Source organism: Vidua macroura, chromosome 1, assembly GCF_024509145.1.
Source record: "Vidua macroura isolate BioBank_ID:100142 chromosome 1, ASM2450914v1, whole genome shotgun sequence".
Classification (NCBI taxonomy): Eukaryota; Metazoa; Chordata; class Aves; order Passeriformes; family Viduidae; genus Vidua; species Vidua macroura.
This window is the reverse complement of record NC_071571.1, coordinates 93,000,949-93,019,490: the sequence shown is the minus strand read 5'-3', so window position 1 is coordinate 93,019,490 and position 18,542 is coordinate 93,000,949. Positions and strand designations below refer to the sequence as shown.

General features: G+C 42.4%; 1 protein-coding gene across 1 annotated transcript in view; it reads right to left on the bottom strand.

The window, feature by feature from the left end:
* Window positions 1-18,207, bottom strand: part of TMEFF1 (transmembrane protein with EGF like and two follistatin like domains 1) — a 112,906-nt gene extending 94,699 nt beyond the window's left edge. Inside the window, exon 1 of the mRNA XM_053978217.1 lies at window positions 17,891-18,207. Within this exon, the coding sequence (XP_053834192.1) occupies window positions 17,891-18,137 (247 nt within the window). The 5' untranslated portion in view covers window positions 18,138-18,207. The remainder of the gene's footprint in view (window positions 1-17,890) is intronic.
* Window positions 18,208-18,542: the final 335 nt, after the last annotated feature.

Sequence of the window (18,542 nt, the reverse complement as noted above, 5' to 3'; positions counted from 1 at the left end):
CCTTCTCTGATACCCAGCCAATTGCCCTCTCCATCTTGCCTTACACACTGACCTTCAGCAGACTCTTCCTACATCGACACACACAACTGTTCCATTTCCTAGGAAAATTCTCTGCTTTCATTACTTTCCTGCTGCCTTGTCCACTTTTGACTCCACACAGTGAATTGTGCACAGCTGGCTTGATAGCAATGTGGCTGCAGTAATATGAAGTTTAGCGTGAAATGAAAAATTTACTGAAAAGCAGGACAAACAGTCTGACATTTCACCCAGCCTCATCTCCTTTCAATCAATGTCCTCTTCTTGGACAAAGACAGACAAAACTATGTCTTATTTGAAAGTCCTTGCCCTCATCGGCCTAAATCTATTGCCTTTAGAGAAGTTGTTCACCCGCTGCATTTCTCACAAGTGTACCTTTATGTGGCTCTGACTGTTCCCTGTCTTGACTTCACCTTTTTGGCAGTGTGCCCACTTGGCTGAAAAGAGTCTTAATGAATTGAAAATACAAAAAGGGAGCACACAAGTGTAAATAAAGATAGGCAAGACAGGAGGAGAACAAAAGCATTGCCTGGGCACTCTGGCACAAAAACAGGAAGGCAAAAGCCCAGCTGGAGCTAGCAAGGGACATTAAGGTTAAAAAGAAACTATTCTACCAGAATGCTATTTGCAAGAGGAAGGTCAGGAGAAATGTGAGTCTGCTGATGAATGGGGAAGAGACAAGTAACAGGAATCAAAGAAGAGGCTGAACCACTCCATGTCCTTTCTTACAAGTCTTCACAGACAAAGCCTGTTCCCAAGTCCCAGCAAATATCAACCCCATTCAGAACACACAGGGCCAAACAACAGCAAAGCAGCAACAAGTTAGAGACTACTTAGAGGAAACCAGGTATGTTCAGATCCACCAGGCCAGGTTTCACCAAGGATCTGACAGAGCTGACTGATGTGACCGTGAAGCTGTTGTCAATCAACTGTGAGAAATTAAGGTCACAGGGCAAGGTCCCTGACGACAAGGAAAAAGCTAACATTATTCCCATCTTTATGGAAGGGCAAGCAATGCAATGAAAGGCATCCAGGGAATAATTAGTGGGTCAGCACCACCTCAGCCCCAGCTGAACATCTTCTAATCCATCACTGAAGACAGGAGAGGATGTCTAACAAGAACAGCCAGCATGGATTTTTCAAGGGAAAATCATGCTTGACTTCCTCACTTTCTTCCACGAAGGAAGAGTTCGAAGGGAGAGCAGTAGAGATGCACTGTAATTAGACTTGTGATACTATCCCCCCTTTTAAGACAAGGAAATACAGATGAGATGGACCCATTGGTTGCAAACTGACTGGACTGCCAGGCTCCATGGCTTGACATGCCGTAGGTGGCCAAGAACAGCAGGGACACGTACCCTTGGATACCTTCATCCACGGCCTGTGCTGAGACAGAAGTTACCATGGGCAAACATGCAGGACACATCAGGTTGCAAGGAAGGGCAGGAGTTGATGGATGGAACAGCTACTGGGTCTTCAGTTTCCCTATCGTCCAGTGCCTGGAAAGGCTGCTTCCATAAACACAAAGGGAGGAAAAAAAAAAAAAAAAACCGTATATTTTTTGCCATGTTTTGAATCGACTCTCTTGCTAAAGTGGAGAGGGTTCACACAGCTCTTTTAGAAACACAGCTCTTTTTTTTCCTTGGGGTTTGTGCTCATAAGCCAAGCTGGCAGATGCAGATCTTGTAAGCTCAGGTGATGAAGCAGACCCCAAGAGACAATGAGTTTCAGCAGGTTAAAAATCATTAATGTTTCTATTACTTGTTTGATTAGATGATTAAAATTTACCACCAAGTGTGTTTCCAGAGATGTGAACTTGGAAAAAAGGGATTCCTCTGAGATAAAAGGTTTATGTTTTGGTTTGTTTGGGGTTGTTTTGTTTTTGCCATTCAAAGTGAACTCAGTTGCTCTTCTTTTTTAGCTGCCATGCTTTCTTGGATTAATCCTGTGGGGTTTCTTTTTCCTATAGAAGTGTCTTGTTTTCTTGCTCCTCCTAGAAAATACAATACATTTAATAGCTCTGTGAGGCTTATGTATATTGTTGTTCTTGTGACTGCATTATCACTGACATTTAATGAAAATGCATTCCCCATATTTTGTTAGCTGAACATGCAACTGCTTTTAACTTGCAATAACTGCACAAACCCATTAAGAGATGTTTCCCATTATACTGCCATATTACTTTACAGATTTCACATTTTTAGTGGAATAAAAGTTTAATTGCTCCTCAATTTTGGGAACAACAGTGCTTAACATCTTGCATTAGATTTCTACCTCATCTTTTGCTGTTTCACTCTGTGTCTATAAAATCTTTCTCACAGTTAAAATTCCTTTTGTGCAGATAGATTCTGTCATGTGTAATGGCAGGAATAAAGTAAATATATTTAGTGAAGTGTAACATGAAGAACAAGGCAAATTAAACAAGAAAATGAATCATAAGCAGGGCTTCTGTGCTGGCTATGAAAGGCTCCAAAAAAGTGAACAAACTCTTTCCTTCTGACAGATTTCTTTATTCCACAAGATTTCTGCCCATTTTACATAAAGAGAAATACTGAAATTCATTATTTCAATGTAGTGATGAAAATCTGCAGCATAAGACGTAGTTATGGCTGTAATGAGGTCTGTCCAAGCTAGGGAGACATTCAAATTTCACTAAGGGTTATGAGTTTGTGGAGAAATATCAAGAACCCACTCAAAAGTTAATCCATATGTAAAATGGATGTATGCGCCTCTAGTCAAGCAAAGAGGTAAAAACGTTTTCCTAAAAAACGTTTTATCTTCTTCTTTGGTTGACCTCTGGAGTTCACTGCCCCACCAGGTGGGCAGTGAAGCATTGGCATTCCTGCTCCAGGACCTTCTCCAGGTGGAGCAAGGGTACAGTTTGCAGGCAGCTTGCTGGTGCCAACAGGGACAAGGACTCCTATCTCCTTGCAATCCCTTCCTGCTCTCCACTTCATGGTCTCGTCACATCTGGTGCTTGCCACAGAATCACAAAATCACAGAATCATTTAGGTTGGAAAAGGCCTCCAAGGTCATCAAGTCCAGTCTTTGTCCAATCTCCAGCTTGTCAATTAGAGCTTGGTACTAAGTGCCATGTCCAGTTTTTTTCTTGAACAGCTCCTTGGATGATGACACTAAGAACCAAGAAATAACACTAATAAAAAAAAAAATCCACTATTTGCTGCACTACGGTTCTCCACTTCTTAGCTGGTGCTAAAAAGACAGTTGAGAGCAGGGTGCATCGAAGGCTGAAGTAGGTGAAACCCTTGGCAAGGTCAATCTTCAATACCCTCTATCATAAAAGCATTCTTTGAAGTGGGATTTCTGTCACATTTAAAAACCAAGATGAACCCGCTCCCCAAAGCTAAACCACAACTTTCCCTTCCTGCTGTGCAAAAGCAGAGATACTTTTTCAGTGTCATCTAATGATATTATTCAGCTGATGCTTCTAAGATACATGGAATAAATACTTGTTTCACTTCTATTATTTTCCCTTTCATAGCAAGAAATAAGGCAGTCTTACTGACCATGGGAAAAAAAAAATCTGTACAGAGCTTCTGTAGGATAAGTTGTGAAAGAATCTCAGAAACATGCCCATGAAAATGAGGATATTTGACTTATTGGAGAAAATTAGTTTGACAGTTCAAAATGTTGGCATTTTCTAACTTCTGAACAGCTCAAGCAAATGTGGAGTTCTTTGATTTTAATGCAACTTTCTAATGCTAAAGCTTCAATAATACACAGAGCTGGAAACTATATTTTTAGTTAATGGTGTATAACATTCTCCATCATAAGATCAAGTTTTAAGTTGCTCATAGCATGCAGGCTCATTGTTTTCATATAAAATTTCCAGCTGTGTCATTTTTAAGAACAAAGCTGGGGCACTCACAGTGTTTTGTTCGGTTGTTTGGGTTTTCTTGAAGTAGCTAAATTGTAGCTATTGTGTTATTATGTGTGAGCATGTTTGCATTCAGGAGCTGAGATACGAGGTGCAGTGAAGGAGGTGTGAGTTCCCAGGCTCACACCATTTTATTCTGCTATATGAAAATACACCCAACCCACCTGAAATTTTAAGCTGCTATAAGAATTTTATCTCTTATGCGTACACCACCAGCAAAACTGGTCACAGGCTCCACCTTTCACTCGCTCTTTTTTAATGATGTCCCAGGTGAGCTCTGGCTTCAGCATTTTTAAAATCAGTGCTGGCAAACTTGTATGTCTGTCCTACTTGTCACATTCATATGGTCTCAGTGGTGTCCTTGCCCAAGAGCAGAAAACAGTCCAAGTACAAAGCTGAGAACTGGCTGTGAAGGAAAGAGACCTGGCAGGTACAGCACTGGTGGAAAGAAGACCACAGGAAAGCCAGAGGAGAGGGATCACAGAGTGGAAGAGGCAAGGATGGATAAAAGACAGACACTGGAAAACATGGGCTCCCAGGCCTGGAGAGACAGCCCAGGGCTGCTAGGTCTTTTCTTTCCAGTAAATATGTGGAAAAATTCCATGTCAGTTTTTCAGGTGGCTGGTTGATAGAGAACTACTTTCAGTGGTACCCATTATGCCATTAATTCAAGTGAGAGGTCTCTGCCAGCTATAATGGTCTTAGCTTTCCTCACAGCCACTTAAAAATCAGTCCATCCTTAGAAATATACATTTCTAAGGATGGACTGATTTTCCTTAGTTGTTAGTGGGGAGGTTTGTTCTTTTTTTTTTTTTTTTCCCTGAAGAAACTTGTGTTAAGCAAAGCTATATTAAAAGCACAAATCAAGTGCTCGGAAACAAGAAGATTCCTGAATTAATGTTATTTGAGTAAATGTAATTTTTCTGTTCTTATGCAATGCTAGACAAGTTTCTCAAATCAGATTTTCCAGACATGTTCACTAATTGGGTATTTCTCATTGTCTGGATGTTTTTTTTTCCCTCAAAGCAATTCAAGCAGGAATGTAATAATTCACAGCAGCACAGCAGTGGAAGCTGGTCATTGAATATATCAAGTTCTATTTAAAAAATCTAAGTATCCATAACCCCTATTTCCCTAAAATCCAAGTTTTCACACAGACTTAAAGTCTAATTAACACCAAAAAAAAAAAAAGGGGTCAAGTCATTTTACGATTAATCTGGCCCATGTGTAAGTTTTAGAGATGTTTCAAAACATATACAAAAAAGTTACTGATTATGTTTCTGAGGTAGGAAATTTCTCAATACAGAAGTTTCAAGAGCAAAATTATTGTAAAAATGTTTACAATAAAGTTCCTAATATCTGTTCTCTTCAATATATTTATAAACTAGGTTTTTAATTCCATTGGTAAGATAGAGTCAAGAAAATAAGTGTATGGTGGGACCAATCAAAAAGAAATGGGACACAGGCCTGAGTGCAGAAACAGTGACCAAGGAGGCCAGATGCCCTGGCAGATCTCCCCTAGCCATGGGGATGACACATTGTCAGCATGACAGTCAGCATCTATGACAGCTCTTTTGTGGGAATGTTCTATTTACAGGAACAGAACGAAACAGCTATTTGCAAGTTGCAGAACTTTACTAGATATAGGAAATGAAACACCAGCTTGCCTAAACGTGAGTTATCCAACAAAAAAAAAAAAAAAAAAAAAAAAGTATATATATATATATATATATATGAATATATATATATATATATATATATATAAAGGCTGCTGCAGTTATTTGTGGTCTGAAAGAATTTAGAGCCAACACTGCATGTTCTAAAGCTACAGACATTTTCAAAAAGAAAACAGGAATACACTTCAAAACTTACTTGAGGGAAATGCACCACAGATCCTGCCAGTCTATATCAAAATCAAGAATTTATAAAAACATCTTAAGTGGTTACTGATTTCAAAGAACTAAGTACCTTTTCACTTTTTTAGTACTAAATAGAAGTTAATTCCAACAAGAGGGCATTCTCCATGTAAGAGATTAAAATGTAACAGTTAGATCTCATAGTTTCCAAATTAAGCTGAAAACCCCTGTTTCCTCTTGCTTCACTTTCATTAAAAATCCTTTAGCAGATCTATAAATTAAAAAATCATTGTGGTGCATTCTTACGATACACAAGCTTTTGTAAAATAATATTAGATTCCTATTTTGTATACAGAAAAAGGAAATAAATTAACTGCTGGGTAATATCCCTGAAACATTAGCAGTATGAATGGTGCTGGAGCATAATTAGGTTTGCAGAAACTCTCTCCTCTGAACAACCATACACTATGCTATTTAGGTATAGTTTTGAAAACTGTAATTAAACAGTCAGAAAACCACTGGAAAAGAAACAAAATAACCAGCTGCATAGAAGTCACAGGGAGAAAACAAACAAACAAGCCCCTGGTTGATCATTTAGGTTTCTTAATGAGTTCTGGTAATTCCAGTAAGTTACAGAAGCCAGAAAGAACCTGAACAGCCAGCTCCCTTCCTTTCAAACTTTAACAACTCTATTACGCTTCAAAAAACCAAATCACTGGCCAGCTTACTGAAATAACATTTTTTCTCCTATATGCATTCTTGTCAGATAAATCTATAGCTAATAATTCCTCTCTGCCTGCTCATTTATCCATACTGAAACACCAGGAGAAACACAATTCCCAGAGCTCCTGCTAAGCCCCTTTGCCAGCCTGGAAAGGATTTTCAGGGGCTAGGAGTCTATAGCTGGGCTACAGCATGGCATACATAGAGCAAGGATTGCTGTCCTGTTTCATCATCTCTGGCAACAATGGCTGGCACAGGGCTGGAAGAGCTGCCGGGTTTGTGGAGAACTGGTGGAACTCCAGCTCGCTCGGGGCTGATGGCATCTCTGTAGCCCACCACAGTGGACAAAGCTACTGGACCTGACCGGACCTGTGATGCCCAGCCTTTCAGAGTCAGCCTTTTCTAAGGGCCAGACAGAAGGCCACCTCTTTTGCAACATATTCATCCATCTCTCCCTGTTCCCATCATGCCACTTACACAGTTCAAAGCAGGTGGAAATTATTCACGGTTGCCTACTGGGGATTCCCTCGGCAAATGTAACGCTGGATTAGAGAGCTCACGAGTTGTCTTCCCGGCGGCTCCGGGGCCAGGGAGCACAGCTAGCAGACACTGCCAAAATACGCCTGGTGTCAGCTTACAGCTCTTGAGGGACACTTACTAATTGCCGTAAATTAGCCGCCACTACCTGGTGGACAGCAGAGAATCAAGGAACTTTGCCTCGTTGCTGTCATTCCGCCCTCGCCCAGATGCTGAAAAAGGACATCTTGGCTTTGCTGGGTGTTCGGACAGCTGGCCAAGTGAGCAAGGAGCAGAACCTTGTCCTCCCCCCAGGCACGGCCCATCAGGCCAGGGGGATGGGGTGAGCAGGGGCACCAGACGCGGTATCATCCCTGCTCTGCACCATCTCACTGCTGGGGCACTGGGAGACCTTGTGTCGCTGCTAATCTGAATTTAATCTGTGTTTTCTCTTTGAATGTAGGGCCACAGCCACACTCACTTCACAGCCTCAGTCAGCTGTTTTTGACAGTGCTGTGCACACCCAAAATGGCAGAAAAAAATTTAGCTGGCACAAATCTTCATATAAATACAGCAGGAGGAAAAAAAACCCTAACAAGCTTACAGGTATGACTGAATTCTGCCTTTTGTCTCATACCTACACCCCTGAAATGGAACAGAAGGACAATTCAGTCCTGGGGTACACAAACACTGAGGTACAGTTCATGAGTAAACTCAGGCTGAACTGGATATAAACATGTCCGTGTAGCTTGGAGAAATGGAAGCAATTGAGCCTATGACTTCGGTACCGCTTTGGCTGCAACCGATGGAATATCATTGTTTCTACACCTCCAATCTGTAGAGCTGTATGAGACTAAAATTTACAGGTTCTTACTCCTTACTCTGATCAAAGAGAAATCTGATTTTCACAAGGATCATGATCTGGGAGCTCCCGTTGATTTTAATCAGTGGTTAGCAGTTTTGGAAAAAATCCTTAGGTAGTGGGCTTTGCTCTACTGTTCAGGAAGTCAGACCATCAGCTCCCTTCCCCTGTTTGTAGAAATCTTTTTAAATAAGTTATTCATGGAGAAATACTAAGAAAATGACAGACAATTTGGATATTAGATTTGCATGATTAATATGAGACTTTTGTTATGTACTTTGTTAGCTGTTTATCAACCTACCAATCCTCACCCCCAAGAGAAAAAAAAAAAGAAAACAAATAAGAAAAGACCAAAATTGGAGGAGAATATGGCATAAAGGTCTCCAATCTCATTGACTCTTTTCAGAAATAAAAGCATTTACTCACAGAGGACACATAACAGCAGATTCTGATTGCTTTCTACAGTAGAAAAGAGACATGTCACAACCTATTTCTTTCAGTTACCTGCAGTCACAGAAATGCATTGATCCTTAAGGGTGGAGAGGGGACCAAAAGACAGTTTTTCCATGTCAAGTGGCCCCACACCAGCACAACCAGACCTTGCTGCTGTGCTTCCTCCCTACAGAAGTTGTCTGTACATCATGGCATTTCCCAAACAGCCTATCCTCCACCTAATCCTACAATTAAAAAAAAAAAAAAGAAAAAAACAAAACAAAACCAACAGAAACATCTTAACAGTGGAAAATAAATGAGCACAGAAGCCTCCTTTTCTTAGTCTTTTCTAGACAGTGACTCAATGCTTCACAAGGAAAATCAGAGAAAAGTCATGAAGAGCTTTTGGTGGTAAAACTATTCTGATCTCTTTTAGCCTGAGTAACTGAAGGAGATGAGGGACACATTTTCAAGACTTTTAAAAAAAGATGTAATTATGGCATAAAACTAGTATTAGTATCTTATAATCTTTCATTAAGTAATTCTGAATGCACTGTAAGGTGACTTTAAATAGAACAGAAATATCTATTACCATAATACAGAATACTAGTAAGTAACTCTTGTGATAGAAAAACCTGTGTATTTGGGAAAGAACTGTGAAAGCAGTGAAAAGCTTCACTTTTCCAAATTAACTCTGATCTCCAGATTTTGATACTGAATTTTTGAGTCATTATGTTTGAATAATATAAGGGGCTTGGTATACAATACCCTGCTTTAGATTACGTTTATCAAGTGTCGAATAAAGCAGGATGTTCATCTCTTTTGTCTTCTGGGTGAGGACTCTTTTATTATAGCGTAGTATCTTTTGTTTTAATGCTGCTCTGCAGTGGATTGCCAGCTCATTAATTTTTCTGCTATAATACCCAAATCCCTTTGCTGATCAGTGTGCTGAATGATTGATTCCCTGCTCCCAGACTAATTTTTTACATTGGACTGCATTTACCATCTGGTAGATAAATCACCCAAAACACTCAAATTTGGAGTCTGATTCCAATGATCCTCTTTGTTTGTGCAGTCAGCAGCATGAATATCACTTGCAAATGTGGAGATTGTGTTCTCTCACCTGGATAACTATTCCATATTGCAGACACAGGTTTTAACAAAGAGCAGGGAAAAAGAAAAAAAAAAGGGTATCTGTTCTTTGTGTTTTCTAGCCAAAATTTTTTTCATCCCTACCATAGCCACTTGCTTCTCACATGAAAAAGAATATTTCTTACAGCACAGAACCAGTTTTGCACATTACAAACACAGTTAACTATTTTCACAAAGACATCCTTTGTAGGTGCAAATACCTGCACAAGTGAAGAAAAGGGCATCCTTTGCAGTTAAAACAGAGGAGAAATACAATAAAATAAATTGCTTTCTCAACCCCATGTTTTATATGAGAAAACAATTCTATAACCTCAACAGGAGCTTGCCTGTTTTATTTTCACTTTTATGACCTTGAAATTATACTTCCATAAAATTATACTTCCAATCAAGACAGCAAGAAAAAACTCTGCCTCACAAAATTGTCTCAGCAAAATTCTGGGAGAGGTGAAGGATGAAGAAAAAGCTCTGGGAGAGAGGTGGTGCTTCAGGAAAAGAACCATTCATTTGCCCACTGCACGTGGCAATATCGCTCGGGGAAGGGCCAGGACACCCCTTTCTTTAGTCTAAGGATCTTTTGCTGCTCTTTGCTTCTCTGAAGAACCCATTTGGCACAACACATTGACCTCTGTCTCTCCCAGAGAGATCAGGCAGAGGCAGCACACAATCAGAGTCAATACTAATTAGCAAAATGTAAACATTTCATTAGATCAATGCTTCCCTGAATTTTTAAAGCAACAAACTGCTCTCCAGCCACAATTTTTTATCAAACTTTCTATGGAAATACCTGTTGAAAGCTCTGTTTTAGCTGTCTACACCAACCAGCTAAAGATTTTATAACTTGTTCATGTGTTTTATGGACATCCTTAAGGATTTAAACTTGAATTTTCAAAAGCACTCATTCATTTTGAATGGCTAGACTATTCTGAAGACTTTTGGCACATGCACAAACACCTTTAACTATCCCGTCTCTCAAGCTTTTGTGTTGCCCTGGCTAAGAATCTTGTTCAGTTCAAAATTTCAGAGAAAATAGAGTCACTTCTGCAAATTATGTTTATCCAAACACTCATTCTTTGTAGTCATATGTGAAGTGTCTGTGAATAGGAAAGAAAGCATGTAAATCTCTTGTGAGGTACAACAAACTCCTCCATACACTTCAGGCTTAAGCAACAGGACACTTTGTCACCCACTGCTGAAATATGTGTATTTACAGGAGATTTTCTATAGCCATAGACAAGCAGATGTGACATCATATTTTCATGGGGAGCTATGTCCCTTCTTCTCTCCCCACCCGCAGTGCTCTCATCAGTTAATAGCTGAGACTGGTTAAAACACTTCCTAAAGCAGCATTTTTTTGTCAGCCACAGGTGAACACTGACATGTGTCAGACTCATGAAGCTGGGTAGAAACAGTCAGGGCTGACTATGGGATAAAGCAATTGGAGCCCCTAAAGACGTGTATTTTGTGTTGCCCTCAAACACACTGTGGCCATCAAGGGTAGATTAACCAGAGTTTGCACAGTTGCAACTCTCTGGCTTGCCTGACTGCCCCCATTCAGCCCATCTGCTTCCACATGGATCCCACGAGACTCAGGCACAGGAGATGCCCCAGGGCCTTTCCTTGAGGAACACGGCTGTTGCCTGCCAGCAAGCCAGGCAACTGGAATGAGGCTGCCTACAGCTTTGCAGCCAGGCAGAGCCAGATTTCAGGAGGTTTTGGCCTCCAGACAAGACCTGAGAAGAACCATTTTGTGTCCCGAACACCCTTTTGTCTGTTTGTCGACATTGTACCTGTTCTCTTCTTTGGCTGCTCTCTCTGTCTATGCAGCTTACAAAAGTACAGAGAGTTTTGCACCTATTTAAGATACATAGGAGCAAGCCAAGGTCTCAGCCTGATAGGAAAAGGTGGAGAAGACCCAGCACCTACCAAGACAAGTCAGATCACTTCAGAAAAATTACTGGCAGTTTTGTCTTGTTCCAGATTTTCTTCCCTTTAATTTTTATATGTTTTCCTGCTGGTCTTAATTAACACTCTTTTTGAACCATGCATGAGGATCCTGCCAGCTTGAACATAGTTACATAATGTGGGTGTTTCAAGACTGTAACAGCAACTAAATTTATTTTTATAATACGAAATCAAAAGAGAGGTATTACACGGGTTTAGTTTTATTCTAAACCAGATCCTTTAAACACTGTTTCTGTAACACATAATCTATTATCAGAAAAGTCCTGCCTTTTCAGTCCTTAGAAATTGTCTACTGTAATGAGAATTTAAATTATCCTAAAATAAATCCCGATTGGTTAGTCAAACACTGCCTCCTCACAAACCACACTATGACCAGTGAGGCAATTTTAGAGCAACTTAAAAGAAATTGAACACTGATATCAGTGTAACATTAAATTGCTCTCTTAAACAGAGAAATTCACATCAATAGATATGCAAATGCATGCAGAGCCTGATCTGCCTACCAACTCCCAGCCAGCCAGGTCTGGGGACGTAACCGGGTCAGTGAGAACTGAAGTCTTTCAGGTACTTTTCAGGTACTCTTGTAGCAAAGACTTTCACTGGCATCTTGCTCCACAGAACACAGAAGTTCCCTGGCAAGAATCTTGAAGAGAAAAAAAGACCTGGAATTTTTTCTCCTTTAAAATAAACAAACAAATAGTAAAACATATGACCCATAAATCCTAGATACCTAATGGCTCAACTAATGGCACCACTAGATACTGTCCTAATAATACAGGATTAAATAATTCTGCTTTCACATCCCCCTGAAGCCATCTGTGAACTAAATTAGAACCAAAGATACATTGTAGCTGTTCATCAAGACAAATAAACAGATTTCAGGTTCTCCAGGAAACTTTAATTTCATCAGATCACAGTTTTGACTGCTGAGCTTACTTCTAATCAGATTTCGTCTGTAACTTATCCTTTTGTGGAAGAAAAATATCATACAAAGAAGACCAAGAAATAGTTTCATAAAATAAAATTTATTATCAACTGATTTACTGAGAAAAGCTCTTCTTTACACACTTAGGAGTTCCACAAAATACAGCTCCACTCCCCCACACTCTCTCTTTTTCTTCCTCTATTTCTCTATATTTCTAAATTGTTAGAATTTCAAGATGATCTGGAATAAACTACAGCAATTAGAAGGGACTATTTAGTTTCCAGCACAGTATTTAATTATCATTTTCTTATTAGATAAAGCTATCTTCGGGATATAAATATTTTTTAAAGAGTACTTCTAGAAAGAATGTCCTCGGTCTTCGGTTCTACTGAGCATTACAGTCAGTTTAGAAAAAGACAGGTTTCCACCCCAGTAATACCAACATGTCCCCTGTCTCCACTCTTGTTTTACAGCACCTGTGAGGACTCAGTGAGGAGGATATGCAGGAGTCTCAAGTCAGAAGAATAGATCATTTTCAACATTCCTGATGCTCAGCATTCTTCCTTCCACAAATGTTACAGCTACGGTCATCCAGGGAACTTTGCCACTGTCTGCTTAGTGGACACTCACCAAAGGCTGACCACAGGCTGGAAAAGTCACAAGTGCTTTCAGCTGATGGATCAATGGTGGAATGTAATGATCTCTTTAGAGGAAAAGGGTACAGACTCCAGTCAATATCGGTTGGATTCTCTGCATTTGTACCTCTCTACCAAAGTTCTTGGCCACAGCTTCTTTTTTTTTTCTCAAGTCCAAGTAAATATTAACTCTCCCCTTTATCCAGTCTACTGTCAATTCCAGAAGAAAACTGACAAGATATAAGTATAAATTATTTATCCTTACATCAGCAGGAAGAAAAGGACCAGACTTCTGGTTTTCCCCTTAATAGGAATTATCCAAGAGATCTTGGTGCAGAAAGAATGTTTCCTTTGCAGTATTTTCCACAACAAACACAGCTTCTTTTTTTCTCTTTTCAAAAAACCAATAAAGAAATTGGATTCAATCCAATCCCCTCAGTCAAGCCTCAATTGCTCCATCACACTACTAGTCCCCACTAGTAACAATGATGGAGTGACACCTGTTACAAGATGATTTTCTGCTATTCTGACACTTTCAATTCCACTTTAATTACCTTTTGGCTCTTTAATCAGAATAAGAATCTGTATTGCAAGGACATTTCATGTCTAGGCAATTACACTAAAGGGAAACAAATATATGCATGCTACTGTCTGAGTTTTAATATGTCTTTTTAATAATTGCTTTTACTTTTACTTATAGTTGATTTATATTCATGCCTTATGATAGTTTCTCAAAGTGGCATGTAACCTGACTGAGTTTAGTTCATTTATTTCAGAAGTTCCATTGGCACAAACATGTATCACATTTTATTTGGCTTGACTGTTATAATTCATTTACAGGAATATAACTCATAGTATCTTAGATAAAATAACCAATTATTCTAGTCCTGTCTACCATTTCAGATCAAGTGTAACTGTGCAAACACAAAACAACATGTAATTCTTAAAATACGATAATTTACCTGAACCTGTATATCTCTTACATCCCTTGCTCTTAATGTTCTCACCAACATGGCTGCATATCTTTAGCACAAATTGGTTTTGCTCTGTGTAACTTCGAATTATATAGCAAACAAAACCCCTCATCCACTTAATTTGAGCAAAAAGCACAAAGGGTATGTCTGTTCTAGCTGATAAGCACAGATGAAAGCCAGTCTTGAGGCCACATCTCATTCTGGTTCACAGAGCCCCCACCGAGCCCAGGCAGAAGCCACGGCTGAGCTCCTGAGACCAGCAGCGCCTGAGGTTTATATCCTCCAAAATCCACGGTCACATCTGCCACGTGGACTGGGCCAAGGGACCTACATGCTTGTGTTCACTCTCCCTTGCTACAGCAGGGACAGCCTGGATCCAAGCTGCAGACAACACAATAGTTTAGAGTGAGAAATAGTGCACACAAAACTAATTTTGGCCAACTCACTAATTATCTTAAGGCTTCACCTCAAGTGTAGACATACCAGATAGGAGTAGATTTAGACCTCATCTCCTAAGGAAAAACAGCTACAACAGCACCATAATAGGTGTCCATCCAAAATAGGTAAGCCCGAGGGACTCCTGCTACAGGATCTGGAGGACAGACATGAAGGCTTCTAAGAAAGTAGTGGAAATAAACACACCATATTCGCATTGAAACAGGATCTCATCTTGCTCATTCAATCCTCAATAAGCTGTCTTGAAACAACTTTATTTTTACTCACTTTACTCAGAGAGATCTTAAGAAAAGCAGGGGCAGCATACAGTCTGTGAGACTTATAGGTGGTGCATAGAATCATCCCTAGCAAGTCTATTTTATCACACGAGGGAACAGCACACTGAAAGGCTTACAACACAAGCATATCCCTGTTAATTAAAATCCCGGGTGCACACACCCAGACCAGTGCACTGAGCAATCTCTCTCGCTGAATCTGTGTAGCTTCCACCTACATCTGCAGCATTTGGTCAGTTCTGATCCAACTACAACCCCTGTGGCTCCACAGGTGACCAGAGCATATCTCACACCAGAGATTCAGCCAGGCTAACACTGAAGCTGATGATGCCCACGCGCAGTTTGTGTCACCGGAGAGCACCACCGGATTAGGAGCTCAGGAAGGAACTACACATTGTGCTTACCTTCACACATGGGATGCTCAGTAACCCCCTGTAGTTCACAGCCCCCTTACTAAGGACACAGCTACCCCAGAGCCCGAGCCCAGCATCACACCACCAGCACATGGACAGTCAGGGAGTATCAGGAATGTTATGGAAGAATATAACATCGCCAAAACACCAGCCAAGGACTCTCTTCTCCAGAAAGAAATACCTATTTTGTTTTTACCCCATTCTGGGTAAAACAGGGTTATTTTATTTCATTAGCTTAGCAAAGTATGGACTGACAGATGAACAAACACACACAAGTCCACATTGTCAATTAACTCCAGATACATCTTAATTCTCTGTTTCCTGATCTAATCACTTTATCAAATGTTCTTCCCTTGGCCAGGGATGATGCAATTATATCATAATTTAACAAAAGGCCAAGCTGCAATGCATGTGCCAAAGGAGCAGAATCAAGGCTGAAAAAGCCATCTCAGTGTTCATGTTGTCTGCCTGTGCCCTCCACCTTGTAATGTTCTTTTGTTACAGCAAACTCTTTCTTAAGCAGCATATTCTGTAGCAATAAAGGAGAGGACTTCAGCATTTCTGAAAAGAAATAACAAATAAATAAAGGTAGCTATTTAATCTAACAATGATAAAATGTTATCAGCCCAGGAACCATCTCAAGAAGCACAAAAAAACTCTTAAGGCAGCAGGTCAGACTGATGCACATATTAAACTTGCAAAACAGCAGAAGAAAGGGGAAGCATTTTTCTTCATTGAATGTGGAAAGCAATTTAGAGAGTTCAGTCATTTGAAGAAGTAGTAGTAGTGTTCTAAAGTTTAACTTTCGGTATAAACAGAAATGTACATCGTAGCAGTCCGCTGAGAAGGGTGCTAATGCCAACATCTGGTCCCACGTGTAAATACAAGAACTCATCTTTTTCAGGGAGTAGCTCCTTCAGTAAAAGTTAATGAAGCTATGCAAAGGTAAGTGAGGGGAAAATCTGACCCAGATATGGTGTGTTGATGTTAGCTTTTTCAAAATAAAGTTGAGTACTGAAACCCTGCCATTTTGCATGGAACAGTTAACACACAACAGAATCTGACTACTGCATTTAAAACAAAATTTTCCTTCCATATTTTTGGAGTTACCCTGAAAAGAGTGCCTGCCACAAGTATGTATATAGCACATACATTTGCTTGTGCCTATTTTTAGTAGAACCAAATCGTGCTGAATGCCTTCAATATAGCATATGGTTTTCTAATTCCAGGCTGGAAAGCCCTCTTTCTGTGACGGTTTCTAAATAATGATATCCCTGTGTTCCACATTATCTTAGAAACTTCCTCATACATTTCAGCAGCCTTCCATATTTAATCTCACTGATTTATGCTCATGCCATGGTCTAATGACCCATATGTCTCTGATGGGTAAGCCGCTAACGCCAGTGACACATTAACCTATTAACCTCTCTTTAAAAATAACCATCATATTCATACAAATAGAATGAAAAGTCAGGCAGCAGCAGCAAAACAGTAGCATTGTGGTATCACACAGTAACACAGTGTATATCTAAACTGGGTAAAATCAAGAGGAGGGAGCATTTCAAGAATGCATAGCAGATTTATTATATTGCAAGACCATTTTGCCACAGTTTGCAGGTCTGCGAATTTGATAGCCTGCCTTAGCAGCATTATCCGTATTGTAAAATGTAATTGGCAGGAAGACCACTCTTCCGTTCACTCATTTCTTGAAATCTCTGGTACAGTTTGGGGACCTTACCCTGGAAGGTACCGAGAGTTCCTTCCAATGTGTAAATTGTCTTCCAATCCCGCTGAAGACAATGGGAGCGGGGGGCTCTGCGCACAGGGCGAGAAACCTTCATCACCTTGGAGAAGGCACTTTGTACAGCTCTCGCTGGCGATTCGTACAGTGGAATAAACCTATCATTTTAAAAGGCAGGAGGAGGCATCCACAGCCATTTTTCAGAGAAAAAAAATAAATCCCCTTTTCTAAATAGTAGTTTTAGAAGACAAACAAATCTTTCTTAAAACCTGTAAACTTTATATTGTATGTATTTACTTTGTTCTGCTTCAAAACCATCATAATCCTCAAGATTTAAGAAAACATGCTGCTGTCATGCCAAACCACATTGCAACCAGCCCATAATTATGTATGTTATGTATAAGTCATGCAACCAAAGCAGAAGAAAAACCAAGAAAGCTTATTGTGAGCACATCGCGGGGTATTTTGCTGCCTACACCTCATCCAGAGTGAATCTCTACGACAGCCGGCAGACGGAAGGCGGAGAGGCTACCCCGTGGCTGGGCTGCTCACAGCAAGTGAGACCCAAGAAACAGCCCGTGTGAGCCATCAGGGGCTGCGCTCACGGCTGCCACCCGGCTCGCACCCTCTGCTAGCGGCAGGACGGGCACGGGGCAGCGGGAGGGGAGGACGGCGGAGGAGGGGGCGGGATGCGGGCAGCCCCCGGAGCGAGCGGCGCGCACCTGCCGGCACCGCGGCGGGGGGCAGCGGGAGCAACAAAAGTCGAGAGGCGGCGGCAAAGCCCTTCCCTTCAGCGGGGAGACCTCGGAGAGAGGGCTCCCCGCGCCGCGGAGAGGGGCATCTCCCCGCCGGCCGGGGAGCCGGCTCGCCGCACCCGGGCCGGGGCGGGCGCCGCTCCTTTGTTTTCCGCCGCCCGCAGCGCCACGGCGGGCCGGGCCGGGCGGAGCAGGGGGGCCGCGCTCAGCCCTCCCTCCACGTGCACGCGTGGGCTGCCCGCAGGGGTGGGCGCGGGGCGGGAGCCGGCCGGGCATTACCTGAGCAGTTGATGCCTTTCCCCTTGCCGCCGCCCTGGCACTCGGAGCCGGGCAAGGGATGAGAGGCGCGGCCGGCGGGCAGCGCGGAGAGGGCGAGCACCAGGAGGGCCGAGGTGTAGCAGAGCGCCAGCGGGGGTCCCGCCCGCAGGAGCGGCCGGGCGGCGGCCGGGCTCTCTCCCAGCATGGCGAGGGGCGGCCGAGGAGTAGCGCCGGCGGCAGCGGGATGGCGGCGGCAGGCCCGCAGCATCAACCGGAGCCCGCGGCGCCGGCCGGGCGGGACCCTCCTTTCTCCGCCGCGCCGGAGCGCACCTTCAGCATCCCCGCCGCAGCGGCCGCACGGACCCGCTGCCGCCGCCGCCGCCGCCGCCGGGGCGCGGGCAGGGCTGTCCCCGCCGGGGCCGCGCTCCGTCCGCGCCCGTCCGCCCAACGGTGTCGCCTCGCCCCGGCCGCGCTCCTTTGTGCGCGGCGCCCGGCAGCGCCGCCGCTCCGCCTGCAACAAAGGGAGCGGAGCCGAGAGGCTGCTGCTGCTGCCGCCGCCGCCGCCGCGGAGGGGGAGGAGGAGGAGGGAAAGAGAGAGCGAGAGGGAGAGAGGGATGGGGGAGGAAGCACACGTGATAGCAGCCCCCTCCCCCGGGGACCGGAGGGGAGGTGA